The following is a 23,167-nucleotide window of genomic DNA, read 5'->3' as shown; positions in this document are numbered from 1 at the left end:
TTTCATGTCCTACATCCTGTGCAGGCTGCAAGAAATCTGGGTTCCATTCAGCATGTTTTAGACTTTCTGTGTGAATTTGAGTTATTTAATAGGTTTGAGCTATCTTTGTGCTTGTTGTCTGGGTCGAAGTGGGGAATAGGCCTGGTGATAAAAAGGACTGAGACACAGATGAAGGAATATGGATAAAGAGAAAAGAGATTTATGCTTGGAAACCTTCAATTTCAACCCTTCTCCCACCATCAGAACTAGAACCATGGACAAAAATCCATTCAGAACTCTTAAACAAGGAACCTGTCACTGGCTGGAGTCTCTGAGCCATGAGCAGCAGCTCCTGCACGTTCTCTGCTCAGACTCTGTCCTGAGCAGCCTCCACCCTGCCCTGGCTGGATCTTCTGTTCCAGGCGTGGGACAGGCTCAGGAGAGGCTGCTCCAGTGCTCCTCTGGGCAAGGCCATGTTCCACTTTATTCCTGGTTCACAGGGGAATGTTCTGCTCAGGTGGGGGAACTCCAGGAGCTGGGATCCAGCAGTGGGACTGCTCCAGACCGAGGTGACAGGCACCCGTGGGCACAGCGGAGAGGGGACAGTGCCCTTCCTCAGCTCCCATCCTGACAATGGCACTGTGGAGTGCTCCCGTTCCAATGAGGCAGGAATTTGACCTCACCCTTCTTGTGTTAATAATTCCTCCCTTGACCCAAACCCTAAACTCCACCCTGTGACACCCTATAAAAACCCCACAACCCTGCCTTTGCATGGTCTTTCCTCTTCATCCTGCCCCTCATCCCCAGGGATAATAAATGGATTTTTGAGCTTTGTGGAACCAAGACCCACAGCTGCACTCTCCCTGGATGTGATGAGCTCTGTTGCAACGTGACACGACATGGGACAGACCCTGGGGCTCAGCACATGGGATCCTTTTTTCCCTTCCCTCAGGGACGTGGCTGAACCCAGTGAGTTGTGTTGGGCCGGGAGTGCTGCTGGCAGCAGAGGCTGTGTTCCAGATTGGGTGCTGTTAACATTGTAAAGATTGTTTCTGGAGATCTGGAAGTCTCGGGGTCCGGGTGTCGAGATGACCCTGAGAATGTAAAAGTCTTTTTCTCCCAGCCCGTGCAGCCAAAGAAGAAGTTGGGATGCGTAGGATTGACTTCTCAAGGTTGTTTATTTTCCTTTAGCTAGAACATTCTTTCTTGGACCTGCTGAACTCTGTCCAGCAGGTTGGCCATGGCATTCTGTCTACCCTCTAGGGCAGTGTTTACATTTTATACCAAAAACTACATGTACTATGTTTACAATGATATGCCAATATCTATCATTTATATTGGACTGTGTGTCTCTACCTTAAACCAATAGAAAAGTGTCACCATCACAGCAAGACATGCAGGACAAGAAGAAGGAGAAGAAGGCTGGGACATGCCCAAATCACTCTATTTTGTCCCCTTGAACCCCATTCTAAGAACCCCAAAATTCTACTTTTTCACCCTGTGTTAATTCACCTACCATACTACTCAAACCCTTGTGGCTTGCAATTTCTCATACCAAGTTGGCAGTTTTTTCCATGGGCTAAAATGGAAGCCACAGGTGTTTTTGACTTCGTGCCAAGGTCTCCGAGCCCCCTGCCAGGGTCTGGAGACAGCCAGGGCAGCCAGAGGGATCTCCTGCATTCCTACATGTAAGGAAGAGATCTCTTTTGGAGATCTCATGTGTCCCAACCCAAATATTCCTGTTTAATCTCAACCCAGCTACTCCCAGCCACCCTCTCAGCCAAGGCAATCCAGGATGTTTCTCCTCACAGTTTGGTTCATGCAGCTGACCACACAATATATCCACCTTCTTCTTTCCCCCAGAATTACGGTTTGGAGACTGAAAACCTGAGAACTCTGTCTCACAAGCTGAATGCCTCAGCCAAAAACCTTCAGAACTTTATAACGGGTAGGAGGAGGAGTGGCCATTACGATGGCAGGGCCTCCAGACGACTGCCAAATGATTTCCTTACCTCTGTTGTTGACCTGATTGGTGCTGCCAAGAACTTACTCGCCTGGCTGGACAGGTAATTAACTGCTCCTCAATCCCTTGTGCATGAGAATAATTCTTTGGGGAGTTTTGTATTTGTTCTTTCTTTGCCTCTGTGATTCTTTTATTCTACTATTAAAATGGGAGGTCTGGAATTCTAGCTCTAAATTTTTAGAAATTTGTGAAATAATGGAAGCAAATTTGTCAGGAGACAAAATTTGTTACAAAAATTTGTTAAAATTTGTTAAAATTTGCTCTAGATACCTTTTGAGATTCTTTCAGTCAGATTTTTGTGTGAAATGAATATTTCTGTGCTATTCTCACTGCCACAACGGGTAACATCCTCAGAAATTTCAGAAGGAAATTTCAGGAAGGAAAGCTTGTGGAGTTTGAGCTGTCTTTCAGGCATCAAAATGACACAGAAAAGCTGGAGTTGAACAAATCAATTAAGAACGTTCAAAATAAAAGATAGTACTTCCTTAGTCTGAAAATTAAATGTTCTTATTTATCAGGAGTAGACTGGATGTGTTAGGCACATGGTTAATGCTCAACAACCAGTGCTGGTGCTTTACATTAATGAACTGAGAATTTGATTAAAAGTATCTTTGTGACAGTGGCAAGACAGAAACCAAGACACAAACCAGCTTTTTTCCTTGTTTGGAAAAAAACAAACATTGGCATGTTTTATTTTGTAGTTATAGCAGTGAATAGCTTTATCTAGAATTGGAATGCTCTGGAACATATAAATGGCACTTTAGAAATCACAGTGAGAGTGAATCACCCTCCTTTAGAGGATTTGTATAATCCTGGTGACATCTTCCTAACCTAATGCCAGCAGTCATATTCTCTCAGGCTATGACCTTGTCAGCTCTTATAAATTCAAACGGGGTCAGATTCAGCCAGAATTTGGAAAGCCTGAAGAGAATCTGAGTGTGCAGGAAGCTGTGACTAAGTAAGCATTACTGTGCTCTCTGAATTAAGGTGCTGATTGCTGCTGAGGAGTGATGTCATACCAGAAATGCCATCTTTTTCACAAGCAGTACAAAGAAAATCTGGGCTGTTTATAGTTATGTGAAAGCTCCTATTTCTACTCTCCATAAGAATGAGAACTTCTGATGTGCTGGCCAAAATCCAGTTTACATCCTGCCTGCATTATTTTTGTTTCAAAAGTGTATATTACAAAAATTGTGCAACTTGCTGCTGGAGATGAGAATGATTTGGCATTTCTGTGCTGTAGAACTCACCTCTGATTTGCATATATCTGCCTATAGTGTAAATTCTTCATAAACCTGTCCCTAATTCTGCATAAACCTGTCCTTTCCCTGTCCCAGGTCTCCGTTTGTCAGCGTGACAGAATATTCACTGCTGAAAAACAACATTGTTCAACTGTGCCTGGAACTAACAACCATTGTGCAACAGGTAAGAGTGGCTCTCTGCTCTGAGTCCTTGCACATCACTGCTTACAAACTGCAATAGTAAAAATAACTACAGCCCAAACATCAGCAGAAAAGTTGAAACAGCATTACCTCCCTGTTCTTTACATACTCTCATTTTTTGGGAGGGACAAGAAGATATTTGGACGTTGGGGATTCTCCTGGATAGATTGAAGGATGGTGTGAAGTTAAAAATAATCCATTTTGCTCTTGAGTGGACAATTTCATGTCAGGTGATTTGCCACCACGCAAGTGTTAAACAGAAGAATAAAGCCACAGTGGGAAACAGCTTAACTACTGCTAACAGGTTGCTCCAGATTAAAATATGTGTGATCCAAAATGTTTTGGGGACAAGTTCCCAAAACACATACAAATACATCCAGAACCTGCCCTGTAGCTTCTTCACTAAAAGGAGAGCCAGTAGCATAGAAGTTTTTAGGCATGAACACAAAAATATTCATAACATTAAACCAATTAAATACAGAACAGATAATTGTGACAGTGTTATCATCACTGACACTCATCAGTTAATTGTAATATACAACTCCACAAGTATATAAAGATAATTTATCTGGTCTTTAGTTCTATATAATATGATTATAGAATATCCTGAGTTGGAAGGGACCCATCAGAATCATCAATTCCAACTCCTGGCCCTGCACAGACACCCCAAAAATCCCACCCTGTGTCTGAGGGTGTTTTCAAAAAACTCCTTGGAGTCAGGCTTGGAGCTGTGACCCCTCCAAGAACAGAACAGAACAGAACAGAACAGAACAGAACAGAACAGAACAGAACAGAATAGAATAGAATAGAATAGAATAGAATAGAATAGAATAGAATAGAATAGAATAGAATAGAATGAGTCTCTGGCAGTGTCTGCCCCTGAAGTGAGACAAGAGGTGACACACAGGTACTGAAAGACTGAGGGTAAATTAGTTTTACAAATATTTACAATGAGCTGCTCCCCTTGTGAGCAGATAAAATATTTATGAGACAAAAGAGTGTTTCTGCATTTTGTGGAGAGGTCAAAGAATGGGCAGGGCTGTTTTGGAATGAAGAAAAGGAAAAAGATGAGAGGGTTGAAGGAGGGAAATCAAGAAGAAAGCTTAGTTTAAGCTCCAGTTTAGTAGGGACTTTAGGCTGGGTCTGTCTCCAGTGCAGAGGACTCCCCTGCCTGCCCCTGTGCTCTGCTGCCATGGATTTCCATGCACCCTCCCAGCAGACCAATGACAGAACTTAATTTCAAATGTTTTTTGGAGCAGTGATGGAGTAGTAGTAGTAGTAGTTCTGAAAATATTTTTTTCCCTCCACTTAAATTTTATTTCAGTTCTTGGAGCTAAAGAACTAAGGCTGATAAATATGTCATTGTATTTTACACTATTATCCTTAATTTATAATAGTCAGCTTTATTCCTACTGGAAATCTTGTTCTTTATGCATTTTTGCAGCAGAAAACAAAGATCCTTTTTCTCTTTTCTTAGTTTAGAAATTCCTATGTCGGCACTTAATTATTTATGTATCTTTATTAAGCTTTCTCTTACAAGGTGCTTATAGCACCAGGCTATTTTTGATTTACATACTAAGCAAAATGAACTTCTCTACAGTATAAAAAGTCCAGATTCTGATTCTGTCCTTCAGCTGATATTGCACTTTGTTTGTGTGAGTTTGATTTTTCCCTGTAGTCCAGGTGAAAATAGAGTAATTTTGAATTGCTGCCTCCACTTCTGTTCATGTCCCAGCTTTTGGCAGATGAAATTCTGTTCTCCTCTGCCAGCAATAGTTTGGTTCTTTATTTTTTCCAGTCCTTCAGCTCTAGTCCCACAGCTGTCCTCCTTTTGACAACTTAAAAACAATCTTTTAGCATAAATTCCAAGTCATTCCAAGATGAAAAATGCTTAGTTAGTGAATGGGTTATGCTTTAAATATGCTTCAGGTTACAAATCAAGTTTTGTCTTTTCTTTATCTTATTGTCAGATCTGGCTTGTTTGATGGTTGTCTATTAAGTTCTTTTTATGTTATATTAAACTTAGCACCAGAAAGAGCAGATAAAACCAAATCAGTCATAGAGAGACATCTTTGCTGTCAATAAATCTGAGAAAAATTTACTTTAATGCGTGAAAGCAGAAATGTCTCACCTAAACCAGAACTGCAGGCTCAGCTGTAGGCTGGAATATGCATTGAAAGGCATAACTAATAGAAACCTGGGTCTCAGACCCTTTCAGTTGCTCCTTGTTTTATGAATTATATACATTTTAAATACCTCATTCAGCCAGTGTGAAAGCAGCAGTCAAGGGTACAGATCTGGCACATTAAGTGAGGAAAGTCTTTGACATTTTGTGCAAATTGAACACGGTTTGTGTGCACAACCTGCAGCTGCCACTCCAGGTGAATTTTCTAACAGGGACATTACTCTGGAACCTTAGTTTGATATTGAAAGTTCTTATGAATCTTCATGCTTGGATGTCCTGTGTGCTCTGAGTGACACAACCTTAGATCAAATTTATTTTTTATTCTATTATTATTATTTACATACCATGCAAATGCTATGATGAATAGTCACTTATATAACTTTAAACAGCATCTGCTCATGCTGGTTAAAAGAAAACCTCATTCTCTAATTTTAGACGATTTACAGCTGTCCTTTTCAGTTTGGAAATGTGCTTTATTCTGCTCAGTTTTCTTAACCCTTTTGATCACTTTCACTAAGCTAATGTGAAAGAATTCAGTCATGCACAGAGCTGCAGAAACATCCTGATTTTGAGGTGCAATGTCCCATCAAAATGTGTTTATAACAATATGCAAAAAAGCGCATTAGAGCAGGGCACTGAGATGTTGGAGCTCTCTGCTGCCTTCAGCCTGAGGCACAGCTCAGGTTCAAGGTGCACTCACTCTCCTGCCTGCTCTGAAATGGATCCACCAGGATCACTGAACCAAATTTGGGGTTGGTCATGATTTAGCACCAAGGCTGCCCTGAGGGAAAGACAGCCGGAGGAGCTGGGGAAGAATTGCTTTGGAATTTTGTTTATAAAATGCAGCCATTGGTTAATTTTCATTAAGTAGAAAGAGTTCCCCAGTCCCAGAGGCAGCTGGGATTCGATTTTTTCCTCATTATGTCCAAGATGTTTAAATCTGAGGTAGATGCTTTTGAAGAACAAACTCTCTCAACAAAAAGAGTCTGTGTCTTACCAAAGGATGTCAGCACAACCCAGCCTTTTCCCAACAAAAACCAAACAAAATTTTGCTTGTTCTCCATTCATTACTGTCTAATTAACCTCTCTGATATAAATTCAGGCACCTTATAATGGATTTTGCCCTATTTTTAGCCAAAGACTGTTTAGGATGAAGCATGGCTTTTCTGGTTTTTTCAAGCCATCTAGTTTGCACTGCAACTGATAGGAATTGTTGTTTCTTAGTAACTTCTGTGCCTGGTGTAAATTTTAAATTAGCCTCCCCTGAGAAGGTGGTTGGACCAGATAACCTCCAGAGGCCCCCTCCAGCTGAATTATCCTGTGATTCAGCAGCTGCCATGCAAAACCTGGGTGTTATTTTCAGTTTGAACTTTGCAGACTTCAGCTTTCAGCCCCTCCACCTTATTTTGCTTGCATTTGCTAAAGAACATTTCATCAAACATCTGTTCACTTGTTTCTAAAAATACCCTCTGATCAAGTCTCTACCTTTGAACCAAGTAAAATGAGTCAGTTCTGTGCACTTTCCATTGTATATTGGCCTAATTCCAGAGTGATCTCTTTCTTTTGAATGTCTAAATTTGAGAAGTATTTAATTTTATGTGTACCAGCAATGTATTTTGAAATATGATTTTGTCATATTGTCATGCTGTAGAACTTTCTCATGGTGGGAAATGCTCCTCTATAGGATTTAATTCATTTTCAATAGTTGACTTAACTCACACTGCTTTATAGAACTAAGTTAATGAACTCAATATTTCACTTTTTTTGTTTGTTTGTTTTATGTTAACTGTCCTCAAGAACTTGCCATAAAACACTCTTTGTGGAATCTGCAAAATTTTGTGGTACTTGCATTCTTTTCTTCTTTCAAAATTAGAAATTGAAATTTTGACTAGAGTGTGGGTAAGCACCAGTCCCATTGACATTTTCTCTTTATGATTATGCAGAGGAGCAGTTTCACTTTATCAGAGACAAAGGTGGGCTGCACTTTGAATTTTGGATATTTAGGACAGTGCAGTCCTTGCCTGGTTTGCAACACTGCAACTGTGACTGGATTTGTAATTCCTGTGTTTTATCCTCTTACAGATGGGAAATAGAACACAGCTACTTATTTAAAGGTTATTTTAAACTTTAAGAACAAATATTTTTATCATGTCTTCTTGCTACTGGAGAACATTGAAAGAATGTGACTATAACTATTATTTATTTTCTAAGAAAAATAGATCAACATCCTAAAAATGGTAGTCCTGGAAGATTATTTTTTTAATGAGATCCCTAGTGCATTGCTATGTATCAGAGAGAAAGAAATCAGAAGGATATTGTGACCTACATATCTTAATATTTTAGTGTAACACTGCAAGTGCTTTTAACCTCTCAGTTAAACTAGTCTGATGTATTTTAAAAAGTAGTCAATATGCATCTATTTTGGAAGGAATCCCAAAGCCATTAACATTTTTCATGCTAATGTAATCTTGAATGTGCATCATAAGTACAGCTAACATTAATTCTGCTCTACAAAACAGTAAAATTTCAGTTTTACTATACATAAGTCTTCTATTCTTTGACCTGAAGTAATTAAGTTTGTTCAGAGGGAGGTTCATATTGTATTTCTAGCACAGAAATTAAAGGAATCATTTAGACAGGAACATTAGCTCTGGAGTCAAGCTGGAAGCCCTGCTGTGATCATTTTGTTCTCTTGGTACGTGGAGGGTTAAAAGGAGATGGTGGATGAGCTGTTTGAAGTGTGCAAAACTTGTAGGGAAAACTGCCTTGGGCATTGCCAGCCAAACTGACTAATTGATTTTTTTTTTTTTTTTTTGTGCTCTAGAAAATAACAGTATGAATACAGAGGAAACATCAAAGGGATACTTGACCATGAAATGCTAATATAAATTCTTCTGTGTTGCTTGATGCTCTCCAGCTTCTGATTTTGACTTTCTTATTCTGTAGCCATATTCTTTACACTGTAGTCACTTAGAAATTAATTTCTCCACAGGAGCAGCAATCCTCCAAAATAAATATTGACCCTGAGAGCTGAGGGAGGGGCAGTTCCTTGGGCTGAGGTTTTGGAGCAGCTGCCTCAGACGGGCTCAGGGAAAAAATCCTCGAAGGGACACCCAAGGGACAAGGTTTGGGAGCTGGATGGGAGCAGCCAAGGTTTGGGCTGCTGAAGAGGGGAGCAGAGACCTCCAGAGGGGGTCCCAGCCCAAACTGAGTGTTCAGGGTACAGGGAATGAGGGGGAATTGTTCTGTGTGAGAGCTGAAGCAATCAGTTCCTGTTGCTAATACATTAAGATGTAGTAAAAGAGGAAAAAAAGAGGAAATCTTGAGAACTACAGGGAATCTTAAGCTGCTTGAAGGGGTATCACAGAATATTCTGAGCTGGAAAGGACCCGCACATCAAGTCCAACTCTTGAGATAAAAGCCTCAGTCTTGATGGTGCCACCTCCAGGCTCTGGCCCACTGAGGGAATCTTAAGTTACTTGAAGGGACCTTTCAGGTATTATCAATAAGTTAAATTTTACTTGGAAGCTTATTTAAGGGAAAAAAAAACCTAAACCAAGAAGACAAGTTTTTAACATTATCCCATATATTGCTCTGTAGAAAGCCTTTTCCAATGTGGCAAGGAGAATGATTTAACAATTTCCCAATGTGATACGGGGAGAGGGAGCCTGGCCAGGGCTGTGCTCAGAGGGAACCAAGGCTTGGGGAGACCCTGTTCTAACCTCACTCTGCTTGGAGGAGATATTTTCCTGTGTTTTCCTTTTTATTTTATATTTTAGCAGAATAGAAGCTGAGATTTGTAGTGGCAGGAGGAGGTGGGGCAGAGCTGCAGGGGTTGGGTCAAACCCCTTTGCCATGGCTGTGTCTCAATTTCCAGAGGGTCACACTGAGGGAAATTTCAAACATTTATAAGTAATAGAGGCAGTTTAGCAATTTGTATGGTTTGTTTCATGAAAAAAAAACAATATTTTAACCCCTGTAATAGTACTAAAGCAAAAAGCAAGGTAAGGGTGACATTGGAATTATGGAGTGTAAGATTGATTATTCTTAAAATGATTGCTAAAATAGGAAAATGACTACTCCAGAAGTAACAAGTCTTAAGGTTCATCAGAAATAAGTTATGGATTGTTAACAGCATAAAACTTTCTTTCATTTCCTAATAGGAAATATAATGTGACATTCATTTAATTTGTTTTGTTCTGCTTTACCACAGGATTGTACGGTGTATGAAACAGAAAATAAAATTCTCCATGTGGTAAGTAATTCTGCTTTGGTATTCTCTATTTTTACCCCACACTTGGAAATTAATTCTTCAAAAAATAAGGCTGCTGTAGGAATATAAAGTTCCTCATTTTTTGGCATAATTTCTGATGAATTATATCAGCTGCTAAAAATTAAAGTTCCCCACAGTAATGCTCTCTGTTATAGCTACAGTTAATTACAAATACAGAATTATTGGTTTAGGTTTAGAGGCTGCATAATATTCTGTATAGTTAATATTCCTACCAGAATGGCTGGTCAGATCCATGGACCTGGTGCATCACTGGTTGTCAGATTTTGTACCTTCAGAACTCAAAAAAATCTGATGACAGAGGGGAGGGGAAGAATCTTATTCAAGATTATTGATTAGATATTGGCCTTTAAGTTGAAATACTTTATGTTTTCCTGGTACCAGCACAGAAGCCTGTACTGACACTGAGATAAAGCCTGTGGTGAAAGGGAACTCTCAAAGGATTTACAAGTTCAGATAAGCTTTTGACAAGCTCTGCCCAAATGCCTGACTCTTTTTTTCTTCTTTTTTTTTTAAAGCCTTTTGCACATACTCTGCTTCCAGCAGGGATTAAAATCTGTCATAAAACATTGATGTGCTGTTAAATTTAGAAAGCGTGCAGTGACTTTTAGAGGAAAAAAAAAAAGCTTACTATAGCAAAGCTTGGGTATGAATAGAACCTTTAAAACCACCTGATACCTTCTGGGATTTGGGGTGTACACACACACACACACTCACACACACACACACACATATATATATATATTTACATTTATATTTATATATTTTCACCTTTTAGCCCACAGTTCTAACTTTGGCAGGTACACCTTCCATAGACCAGGCTGATTTGATTGAAAACTTCTTTGTTGTTTATTTTACGAAAAAAAGTATTCTCATGAGGCAACTCCAAGGTTAAAGCATTACAGTAGAAAGTAGAAAGTGCTGCTCTCTTTGGGGTTTAGTCTGCATCGGATCTGGGAAAATGCTCTCAAATGTTGAGGCATAGAGAGGTTTTTAGTTGGAAATTTTGGTAATATCTTGATATGCAGTGGTTCAGAAGCTGGATGAAGGATGCACTCACACACAGGGCACCCACTACACTGGAGCTTTTTGCTATTTTTGAGTTTCTCCATCCCTGCTGGGAGAAGATGAGACCCAAACTCTGCTCAGGGGTTCTGGCCCCAAGCTGAAACTGCTTGGAGTATTTGTGGAAGTGGTGACCTTTAGCTGCAGCCACACACACCTCAGTGGGATGCCTTGCATTTGCAGCTGATACAAATTCCAGATGCCACAGCCCAGGCTCCAGAGCTGTCCTTGGATTTCCAGATGAGTAACTGCACAGTGAATGGAAACCCAACCTACAAATTTAGGCAGTTAACTTATTCATTGTGACAACTTTACTTGTTTAACTTCTGTGGATAGTGTCAAATGAGATATTAGAAAGCCTCATGGTTTTGCAATTGCCTGAAACAAAACTTCCCTGAAGGGATTTCACTGGAATTTGCTATAATTAGGAAAAATGAGAGTACAGTCCCCAAAGCAGAATAGATGCACACAGCACAGCCTTGACCAGAAACCCATCCTGAAATTCTGTTAAATGAATTCTTTCAAACATTTTTAGGCAGAGACTTTTTGAGGGAGTGTATTTTAAACAGCATGCAGAAATTTGGGAATAAATCCACATGAATGTTGTTTGAGAGTTCAGCTCAGCTCCTCTCTGACCTACAAACTTTGTTTTGACAGATGGGTTGGATTTGTCAGACCCACTGTCCATGCAATGGAATTAATTTAAAGGAATTTCTGTGGATTTGCATTAAGATTTTGAGATCTTTAGCTGGAAGGCAGGATACCAAAATCATTGCATAGTTGTGGTGATGTAGAATATCAGTTAAAGGATGTGTTCAAAGATGCATAAGAATTTTACTTCAGGAAATGGGTTAACTTAGGCATTTCTCTGCCAGGGTGATTTTTTAAAAAGGAAATTTTCCAGGTTGAAGAGCAGAATTCACCTAATTGTCACAGTTGGTAGGGATGATGTCATGATTTGGTAGCCAAAATAGGTTATTCAGTTGCATAATACATTTATTTTGACATATTTCACTCAACTCTCATTGTATTTATAATCATCAGGATAAAGTTCATTGGGTTTGTTCTTTTGTTTTTAAAGTGTACATGGTTGGAGTGGAGAAGATAATTTAGAGATACAGATATTCTTCTACAGCAGAACTGTACATACATGCACAATTCCTTGACATTTATGGATATTTTCTGTTCCTTTAACCACTTGCCCTTGACTTTCATACACCTGTAATTTTTACAGTGCTAAGAATTAAAATAATCTGTTTATTCTTGGTTAGTTCTTAGAATAAGAACTTCTTCACTTGTAGTTCCAGTTGGATATGAGATATTCTATTGCCTTGTTTTCCTTTGCAGTGTAAAACCCTGTCTGGGATTTGTGACCACATCATTTCCCTCTCTTCTGACTCTCTGGTGTCCCAGTCTGCACATCTCGAGGTCGTTCATCTCACCAGCATCATGCCCAGTGAGGGGTTGGTAAGTAGCAAAGCAGTTTCAAGTTTAACTCTTAAAATGCCCTGAACAAGCCCCTGTTTTATTAAAGCCTTACCTAAGACTTCATATGTAACTGTATGAGTTTATGATCCTTTGACAGCCAGATTGCAATTTTTGGAGTGCACTGAAATAATCCCCAAACGCAAACACATACAAATAAAATTAACTAATGTCATTCATGTGCTTTCAAAATTATTAGAGGAAGGTCTGTGCCTTGGACTTGAATAAATGGAGTTATATGCCTCCTTAATGATCAGTTCAAATAAAAGTTCCAAAACTATCATCCCAGGAACAAACTAAATCTCTTTTATCTGTAAATTATTGCTTACTGAGCAGCCTGGCTGGATGGCTCTGGACATCCCAGCTGCTCTGCATTGGTGCTGGGTCACAGCAATGAAATGTTCTGCAGGAACAGTTTCAGAATTATTTGGCTACAGCTTTCAAATATTAATGCACTGATATGTTTTTTGGGACAATGGATTTTTGTGACATTTTAGTGGTTGGTGGGTAAAGATTTCTGCCTCCCCTCAGTAATCCCTTATTTTGCAACCACTTGATATTGGTGGGCTGTAGGAATGTAAGGGTTGTGCTTGGGAACCTCAGACCCCAATAAAAGCTGGAGTGGAAGGTGGCACTGCAGGCACTGAGGTGTTCTCACTCGTTCTCCTCAAGAGCCAGTGCTGCTTTTCCCAGCACAGTCTCCTAAACTGCCTCCAGCTGCCTTCTCAGAATTCTTCTTATTTTTATTTTCTCTCTACAAGAAGAGTAATTCAGGAATGTTGCTTCTGGGTTGAAGGAAGCAGTTGTAGGAGGTAAAAGAAAGGGGAAGTGGGGAGTGAAATTGGCAGCCATGAGGCTTATCCACAGAAAACCCCCAAACTGACAAATCAAAATCCATTTGAGTGCCGCTCTACACCTTGTGACGTTTCCTGTTTGTAAGACAGTGTGATTTACAGATTTTAAATTTCTGTTAGTTGAGACACTTCATCTTATTTCAACATCTTCCCCTTTGTTCTGACATTGAATAACGACAAACGTCATATGCAAATACTGTCAGAGTTACAAGGGCATAATTACTCTGAGGTATGCATATTAATCTGAGAATGGCATATTTTAATAACATGAGTAGGTGTTGTGTGACTGCACAAGTTTACTTTATTCTTAGGCTGATTTAGTCAACAAAGAACATTACCACAACATAAAGCACATTCAATTTTAATTCCATGGCATCGCAGATGCTCAGCCCAGTGTGTAATCCTGAGCACAGATACAATTCCCTCGCTGTGCTGCTGCATCCTTATGGCCAAACGTGTTCCCTTTATGGCCCAGTTTCCCCTCCAGGTCTGATTTCTGGGTTAGTGCAGGGTACCCAGGAAATACAGGTCAGTACATTTGCTGTGGATATCCCAGTGATTTTGACTTGCATTAGGGTTACTACACCCTGCAGGCCAGCACTCTGCATTGTTCTCCTTTCTGTGCAGAAATGGGATGCATTTCTGCTGGTCTAATTAGGGGAAAGTTCATTATCAGTGCTGCAGAGAAGGTGAACACAGAGGTGCATTTTCCTCAGAGATGATGGAGCAGCATGAGCAGGGCTTGGTGCTGCTGATGCTTCCATGCAGTGATGGCTCTGCAGCTTGGACGGGGGTAGGCTGGGGGAGGACAGGAGTGGAATCTACCCCAAAAACAGCATTTTCTGTGGGGAACTGAGGCTGAGGCAGATGTCTGTCAGCATTTCCTGTGGAGAGCTGAGATTTCCTGGTGTGCAGGCTGAGGCAGGTGTCTGTCAGGAGCTCTTGGCAGGAACTGCCCATAAAGACCTGAGTGTGATTTGAGCTGTGCAGTGAGCCAGGTGAGAGCTGTTGTATAAGGTGCTGGGGCCTTTCCCATGGCTCACATCCCCTTTTTTCCTGGTAGAACTTGAGGAGCTGTGCTGGAATGGTCCTGGCTGGATGGACCAGGGCTGCAAGAACTTTGCTGTGGTTCTCCACAACATGCCCCCGTGAGTTAGGAGCCAACAAAAGAGCAGGGAGTGGGCACTGCTGACAGAGGACATGAGACAAATACTGCAATCAAAATTGCCTGGCAATTTATCCTTTTTTCCCCCTTTTTTTCCCTTAGATGAAGTGAAATCACAGTGAATGAGTGAGTTTTCTGTGCCTAATTGTGAAGACGCTGTAGCGTGTGTTAGGTTGGAAAGTTCCTTGTAATCAATTTTGCTGACACTGTGTTCTGTTTAGAAGAAAATATGAAAAAGGACTATAAATGGGAATAAAAGAAAAATCATGTGAAAAGGAAAAGAAAACATTAATCAGAATCAAATATAGAACAGAGTAATGAATTACAAATGGCTTTCTCATGATTGTATAGAGGATTTTTTCCACAGGATATCTGCTCCATTCAAGAGAGAAATGAGCACTATTCAGTGAATGGAAAGTATTCAGAGTTCCATTTTTATCCTTATCATTCAGTGTAGGGGTTGAGGCCTGATTTACCACACTCCAGCTAAGCTCTGCGGTCCCTGGAGTTACTAATTTCATCCTGAGTTGTTTTATTTACTTTTTATATGGCCTTACTGAGTGCTTCACAGACACTAATTAATTCATCCTCACAACACACTTGTGAAAAGGATACTGTAATTTTAGTTTTAGAGGTAGGAAGCTAATGAACAGCAGTTGGTGTTAAAATCGCCAAAAATGTGTTTTTCAAGAGTGGCTTACTGTACCATTTTTCAGAACATTTGTTACCTTTATAGCAAGAATTTAAAACATAGGCTCTCTTGGGCTTAAATCTAGCTCTAATTTTCACTACTGAGAACAGGGTTCATCCAGGGTTGGCACCTAGAAAACAAACACAATTATTTCCATTGGAGCAAAGTGTGTTGCATTGTAAATCACTCACATTTATGAAAGAATTGAGTTATCTGGAATTATATTCAGCTGACTAAATTATGAGTCTTCCCAAGTTTTCAAAACTCCATTTGCAAAATTTTTATTACATGCCTTCTAATTTCTTCCCAAAACGAGCCAGGAATCCTATTGACATTGCATAAGCTCCCACATAAACAGAATTAATTTCCAGGTCCAAGTCCACGCAGTTGCTGCATGGAGTCAGAACTCCTGCAGGGCAGTGTCTGTGTGTTTAATTGTGTAAATAAATTCTGGATCATAAAGCATTTTCACAAAGGGACTCTAAGTCTTTGGAATGTGCATTTTCAGTTCTAGCATTTTCGAACTTTCTGTCTGTGCTTTTATGAGCTTTATGTCACCCTTTGTTTTTTTATCCCTCTCTAAAATACCTTCTTTGCATTCAGCTTTATTAAAGCCTGGCCTTATCTGCAGCCCTCCCAGGACACTCTGTGTGCTGTGCTTTCCTGGCAGTTTGCTGGACAAAGGAATTTGCATTGGGAACACTCAGTTTGGAGTCTGTTCCAGGGGACTCCGTTTGTATCCTGATCTCTGTGGGCATTTGTTGGCCTCCAGAAATATATTGGGGTTTATTCTTCTCTTTTTCCTTTCCTTCCCCAGTTTCACTGGTCAAGCTTGTTCCTCCTTTTCCCTATTTTGCCACTAATTTTTCAGTGGCAGATATTGAAACACCCTCCATGTATTTTCTATTTCATTTTGAAGTAACTTTAAAGATTGTAAAGCACTTTTTCTCCTATATTGTAGTACTGGGTATGGTAATACCATTAATATCTGAAGTGCACAGCATAACCAGCACAAACAAGATGTCTGGAAGGCAAAGCTTTGTTTCAAACAATCAATTTGATAAACTTCAAATAAATTCCTGCACTAAAAAAGTATTAAATTGTGAGAATCACTGTTAGCTCTGGCAGAACATGCAGACATAAATTTTTAAGAAATCGAATAGAATAAAATAACTTTGTGATTTAAGAAAATTGCCTCCCCACTTTTAATTTTTTGGCTTGATGGATCCAAAATAAGCCCTTGAGCCAGGAGTCTGGGTTGCTGTTGGCAGCTCCTGAGCTTGCTGCTAAATCCTTGGGGATGAAGGTTGATGAAAGGCTGGAGAACCTTGCTATGATTTACCTCCTTCTATGCCCAGAGCCAGCTTTGGAGCAGTTTTGCTGTCACATAAACAGGCAGCGTTTTATTGGAAATTTTATAGAGATACAGAATGGGATCATAGAATGGTTTTTGAGGTTTGGGGCTTTTTTCCCCCCCTCCTGCTCTTGGATGATTGGGGATTGTCCATAGTGAGAGATTATTACAGCCAGTATTATTTCAGATGAAACTTTTTTTTTAATCTTCTGAACTTGATGTCCAGCTCATATACCCAGAGACCTTTCTGTGTGACATGCAGCTTTAATCTTATTTGATGAGATTAATGATTCCTCCTAAGCAGGAGATTCTAAATGGAGAAGCAGTTAGGGTTTTGTTGTTTGCATTTGTATCTTTTGATGTCTGTGGAATGTTTTCTTCTTTCCTTCTGGAATAAAGGAGGACTTTTATCCTTCTTCCTTTCACTTTTTATTCTCTTTCTCTCTGTTGTCTGGGCTTCCCCCCTACTGATAGAATCAGACCCACTTTAATTAAGATGTATGCTGCTAATATCCAGAGCCTTCTTAATTTTTCTGCAGAGGGAACTTTTCCTGTTTCATTCTAAGAATTTAAGGAAAGTAAAGATTTTTATTTATAAAAATAAAATTTTTTATTAAACCAGCTGTGTAATGTTGGAAAAACAAAAAAGCTGAACAAAGAGCCAAGCTCCCAGATGCACAGAACCTTCTTTAAGAAGGATTATTCATCTATCCAGTGACCAGCTACCCTTTTAAATAGTGCTTCTCTTTCTCTGGAATTTGTGATTTAAGGTGATGGAAGCCAATCTTTCCCATTTTTACAAGAAAGGAATTTCAAGGTAGGCAAGAAGAAAAAGTAGAATATGAAGGCAGCTTTTTTAATGGGAATATGCCTGGCCTAAAACTGTCAGGGTGTTCATCTAATTATTTAGAATTATTTTATAAGGCTTACATAAACTTGACAAATTTCCATCATGCTTGACATATAAAGGTTGTCATAGCCTAAAAGCTGAAACAAACCCAAATTTTCTTATACAGAAGAATAAAATAAATTACTCTCTTAAGTCGTTTAAGAGGTGGAACTTGTCTTGCAGGAAGGAAAGTAAAGGTGTTCAAATTTGGGCAAAGGACTGCAACATATAAGGCAGAAAAAAAAATTTTGAGAGGGACTTTTAATGGTATGAAATTTAAACACAAAACTCCATCACCTTCTCAAAGCACTATCATGGCATTCATTTAAATGCATTTCTGTAACTTTGATAGTTGAAATAAGATTAAAGAACCACTTTTTATGGGGCAAAAGATCAAGGGGTGTAAGAGTTCCCTGATCATTTGTGGCATAACAAATCTGCATCTCTGCTTCACTGCTTGCCTGTGCTGGAATAATTGTTGACACTTAAAAACACACTGCTGTCATTATATCCTGTTAATTAGCCAGATGATTCTGCAAGAAAATTTTCAAGGAAATTCCCCTGACAACTGGATATGCTGTTTTCTGGGGAAAAGTCTTTTCAAAATGGGGTTTTAAATGGTTGATGCCTTCCCATATGTTTTCAAAGGTCAGATTTTAATTAAAAACCTTTAATTCATTTTGTCACTAGGGGACAGTGGCAGTTACTCAGAAACAGCCAGGTCTCTTGATTTGATGCCTGAGAAACATTTCCTTGTTCTCTAACATAGGTCAGTGTCATTCTTTGGAGTTTATGCCTGACACATCAGTTATTAAATAGCAACTATTTATTTCTAAATGTTCACCAGTCTGAGCCATCTTCACAGAGGAGACTCCTTGACTCTTGCCTTATCTTAAGATAAGGGGTACAGCTTGTTATTCTCTTCTCTGAGATCATTGTTGACATTCAAGAATAAGCCAGAAAGACTAAAACCCATTCTTGGGGAAAAAAAAAAAAAAGAGGAAAAAAAAAAAGAAGAAGAGAGATGAATCATTTTGAAAAAGGACTCCAGTGATATTTTGCTTCTAAGGGCAGGAAACAGACTGGTAAGGGAACAAAAAGAAAGTTGGGAACTGAGTCCCTGGGATGGACGGGGTTGTGACAGGGAAGGACACGGTGGGACAGGGATGGACATTGCTGAGTTTGCAGAGCAGGAGAGGCAGACACAGCTGGGTGGAGAGGGCAGCAGTGGGAAATGGAAGGAAAGAGGCAGAGAATCCTCCATGCCCCCACTCCAGCAGGGTCTCTGCCACACTGCCAAACCTCTGCCTGTACCTGGCCACTCAAGGTGACCAAACAATTCTCTGGATATCACTGCCCAAGCTGAACCATTTGAAGTAAAAAATTAATATAAGAACTCTGATTTTCTTTTCATGCAGAATAATCTTTTCAGCTTTTCATATGTCAAGGGGATGCTCTGCTCCTGTTATGGTCAACAAGAATCAAGCTCATTATTTTTCTTTCGGGAAAACAAGGATGGAAGCTCTCTGTAGGATAATTTGAAGGCTATGAGTCATTCACTAAAATTGTTTATTTTTTTAATATATTCTTAAATTTTAATAACTAGGATGAAAGAGCAGCTAACAAAATGTAGGGTAATTCTGTGTGATTAGTCAGGTTTTATGACTCTCCAATGGCATCTGTTAAGATATAAAATTATAATTTGATTTTTTCCAAAAATACACAGAGACTAACAAGAGTCTAAAACTTTAGGAAGAACTAAGTGGTAAAATTTAGTGAAAAGTTTAGCACTCTGTCCTCTTGTGGCCTTCAAGACTTTAACCTGTTGGTTTTTTTGAGTGGGGAATGCATCTTGTCAAAGCAAGTGGGGTGTTAGGACTATGATATTAAATTTGATATAAAAGTGTGGCTGTAAATGTGTTCCTGAGGTTGACCAAGTGCTAAAAGAGCAGAAATGTTGTGCAATGTTCTTGTGAAAAGTTTGGAAATTCAGCATAACTCACACTAGATGGGCAAAATTTCTGCTCCAGGTTTTTAATGGAGATTTATAGTAAAATGTGACAAACCCTGGCTCAGGGAAGAAATGATGGTGGCTGTCTCCAGATCAGAAGGCTGAAGGATTGCTTTATTAAAACTATACTATATGACATTAATACACTATTTAAAGAGATACTATCCTATTCTACATACTCACTTTTTACTTACCTAATTAACTCAAACTCGTGACTCTGCTGAGAGCCCAACCCAGCTGGATCCACTGGTCACTGACCCCAAACAACTTCACCAGAATCCAACCCAGCCATCACTGCAGGTGAACAATCCCCACACCACATTCCACATGGGCAAAACAAAGGAGCAGAGACAGAGATTGTTTCCTCTTCTCTCTGTGCTTCTCCAAGAAATCCTGAGAGACAAAATGATGCCTCTCTCTCCAGAGAATGGGAATGTCACAGAGATTCCCCTTCCCATTGTCCACAGGAGCCTTCAGTTTTCCAGGATCCTGTCTGTGTCCTTGAGTTGGCAAAGAGAACTTTGTCCTTGGCTGCTGAAGGGACCACAGAGACAGCAGAACAGATACAATTAAACAGCTCTAAAGAAGGAAATTCTGGAGGGTTCACCAGCAGCTTCTTTCTTCCAACTAATCCCATTTTGTGAAGCTGATTTCAAACTGGAAAGATTTATTTTGCATCTTTGGTTTGTACAAATGAACTTGTTTATAAAGTAGACTAATTTAGGAGAACAACAGAGATGGGGAGTAAAATCTAAAGCAGAGCTTCCTATGCAAAAGAATAAAGCAACCAGCCAGCAATCAGGCTTGTACAAACTTTATTTCTAAGGTTTCAATACATTTAAAACTTGCTGAAATTCAATTAGTTTACATTAAGGTAGAAGTTATGTTTTCCCATGAAAAATCCAAACAGACCCAGCTGGAGGAGGTTACTCAGGGCCTCATCCAGTCGCAATTTGATCATCTCCAAATCAGAGATTCCACAGCTTTGCCAGCTTTTTCCAGTGTTTTATTTTCCTGATGGTAAAACTGAAAAAAAATTCCTTACCAGAGGCCCAACTTTTCTTTTGCTTCTCATCCTCCCACTGTCAGAAAGAGTTTGGCTCCATCCCATCTTCCAGTTTACTTGTGAAGAGCAGTATCACCTAAACTTTGTAGGACTTCAAGTTTTGGGTTTTTCTTGAGGGGTTGGGCAGTGATGTTTGTGTGCCCCACCCTGCCAGAAGATTTCCATTAGCATTCAGGAATCTAGAAATTGCTTTCTCTTAACAAAATATTCTTGGTTATTGCTGGGGACTCTATAAACTTTGGGGCTGACAGCACAAGGTGATGCAGAACTATTGAAAGAATAATAAATCAGCAGCACAATGTACCAATTAGATTAATTAGGTTTCCAAATGTGATGGATAACCGTGCTGTGTGAAGAGATGGGAAGCTCTGACCTGGCTCCTGAGAGGGAAGCACAGGAGCCACGGAGCCTCCCTGACATTTGGGGCTCTGACTGTGTTCAGCTCCACAGATCCCTGCTCTGGTTGTCTCTCTCCATCTTGTCAGTCGCCTCCTCGAAGGAGAATTCTTGGTGGACTAATTACAAAGCTCCTGTTAGTTCACTAAGCTCATTTCCCCCCATAAATTACAATATGAGCACTGGCTCCTGTCTTTTCTGAGTTAGGCTCTGGTTTCATTATTACTGAATCGGGAACTCTTTGAAAATTGGGCCTTTAAGCTTAAAAACTACTCCTGCTCATGATTTCAGTTTCAATACTTCTTTTATGTCACCTGTAATAAAAAGAGATCATGTTAAATATTTCAAATACTGAATAAACACAAGATTTTACGCTGATGCTCAGTTAACTCTGTTCACAAACTTTAGAATAAAAAAAAAGCATGAAGTGAGAAAACTCTGCTATTTATAGTGGTCTTGGTATAGATTTGTTAACTCTAGATTTGCAAATGTTAATTGACCACAGCTCCTTCCAGTCTGTTCAAATGTTATGGTCCTTAGGGCAAATCCATTATGTTAATTATCATGCAAATGTCCTGTATTTGTTTCCTACAAATATTAAATACCCTTTTTGCTTTTTATTTTCCAGGGAATGTATATCAAATCAACATATGATGGACTACATGTAATCACAGGAACAACAGAAAATGTAAGATTCTTTATATTAAAATGCTTTCATCATGCTTACAATTATTTTCTGTGTATCTGCAGTGTATTTTGTAATATGTAAGCTTGCTTTAAACCAAGCTACTTTTTATTAATATATTTTTTCCTTTTTTATGTGTATGTATCATATTACCTTTGTGAAGACTTAGTACCCTTGAACATAGACTAGAAAAGCTGCTGTGTTGAAATTATTAATAACCAATTCTATAATAAAGGAAATTCTCAAACTTCTGCCCTCAGTGGTTCCTCAAATACTTCTTTTTAGCAACATTCACACACTTTCACTCTGGAACAAGTGGTTTCCTTTATATTAAGTTCATTTTATTTTGTTTTCTATAATTTGTAGTAAATATACAAGAAGAGATCAATTATAATTTTCATTGTAGGCCAGAGGTATTAAAAAACCTGAAGTGAAATCACAGAGAGTTTTGCAGCTCAAAGATCTATGTGAGGCTTGAGGGGACACTGAAGAGTGTGACAGGAACAACAGCACAGCTTCTAAACATCCTCCTTGTTCCTTGACGCGCAGTTCATAATTATAAATTTGAAATAATTAAATTGACTTCAACTGCTGCCATCTAATTACTGTGACATAACACGACCCTTCTGGTTCTCATCTTGTCTTTCAGTCACTGTTCCCACTCAGGCTCGGGTCTGTTCAGAGCCCAGAGCTGGGCAAGTGACAAGTTTAGATTTTATACAGCTGATAGGGAAATGATGGATTGCTGATGCCCAAGGAACATCCAATGAGCTCTGTGACATGTAAATCCTGGCTGGCAAGTGCCAGTGCTCTGCTGGCCCATATGGGTGAGCTCCATGTGGGATATTTTAATTGATTTATATACATTTAGTGGTATTTATATGGGTTTTGTCAGTGCAAACCCATGGAATGCCAGATGATTTGTATGTGACAATTTGGGAAGGCAATTCTAATGCAAATTAAACTTGAAATTTGTTTGTTTATATTGTTACCATTGGCAGGATTTAGAAGTCTAAAATTAACTATATGTGTATCTTGGGTGATGAAAATTATTACTTAATCCATCTTGATTATGTTGGAGAGATTATGTTCACAGATTTAATTACTCATGCTGTAATTAATCCACTTTTTTACTGTAATTCTAATTAATTTCAAAAATATAATGCAGTTTATAGGGGAAAAATTGATATATTTACAATTGAAATTCACAGGAAGAGTTACTAAATTGCCAGCCACTAGAATTTTTATCTTTTTATTTGGACTATTAAAACTTTTTGCTGTGACACCACCAGAAGAAATTACTTTTTTCGTTTTGCTGGAAGTATAATCACATGTGCAGATAAACCAGCTTCAAAGACCTTTAACTTCTGGTGTTTCAGCAAATTGATTTTTCATTCCTTTTGAAGGGATAATTGACCTCAGAGCCAATGTTTAATTAGCTCAGCCTCATCCAAGTCAGGAAAGCAGCTAAAAAGAGAAAGAGCCAGGCCTTTGCTGTTCAGCTGAAGTTAACCATTATGGATGTGGTGTTTATTGCAGCTTCCTGCTTACCTCTCGTGCCCCACTTAAAGCAAAGAGTTTGTTAA

At 39.3% G+C, this 23,167-nt stretch overlaps 1 protein-coding gene across 2 annotated transcripts in view; it reads left to right on the top strand.

The window, feature by feature from the left end:
* The window catches only part of LOC110471139 (connector enhancer of kinase suppressor of ras 2), a 172,978-nt gene that overhangs the window by 80,532 nt on the left and 69,279 nt on the right, over window positions 1-23,167 (top strand). For both annotated transcript variants that reach the window (XM_077786481.1, XM_077786480.1), the window contains 5 exons: window positions 1,843-2,045; window positions 3,340-3,427; window positions 9,843-9,884; window positions 12,333-12,452; window positions 21,525-21,584. In XM_077786481.1, the coding sequence (XP_077642607.1) occupies window positions 1,843-2,045; window positions 3,340-3,427; window positions 9,843-9,884; window positions 12,333-12,452; window positions 21,525-21,584 (513 nt within the window). The remainder of the gene's footprint in view (window positions 1-1,842; window positions 2,046-3,339; window positions 3,428-9,842; window positions 9,885-12,332; window positions 12,453-21,524; window positions 21,585-23,167) is intronic.

Source organism: Lonchura striata, chromosome 14, assembly GCF_046129695.1.
Source record: "Lonchura striata isolate bLonStr1 chromosome 14, bLonStr1.mat, whole genome shotgun sequence".
NCBI classification, from domain to species: domain Eukaryota; kingdom Metazoa; phylum Chordata; class Aves; order Passeriformes; family Estrildidae; genus Lonchura; species Lonchura striata.
Note: the sequence above shows the minus strand (reverse complement) of the source record. Positions and strands in the feature narration are given on the sequence as shown.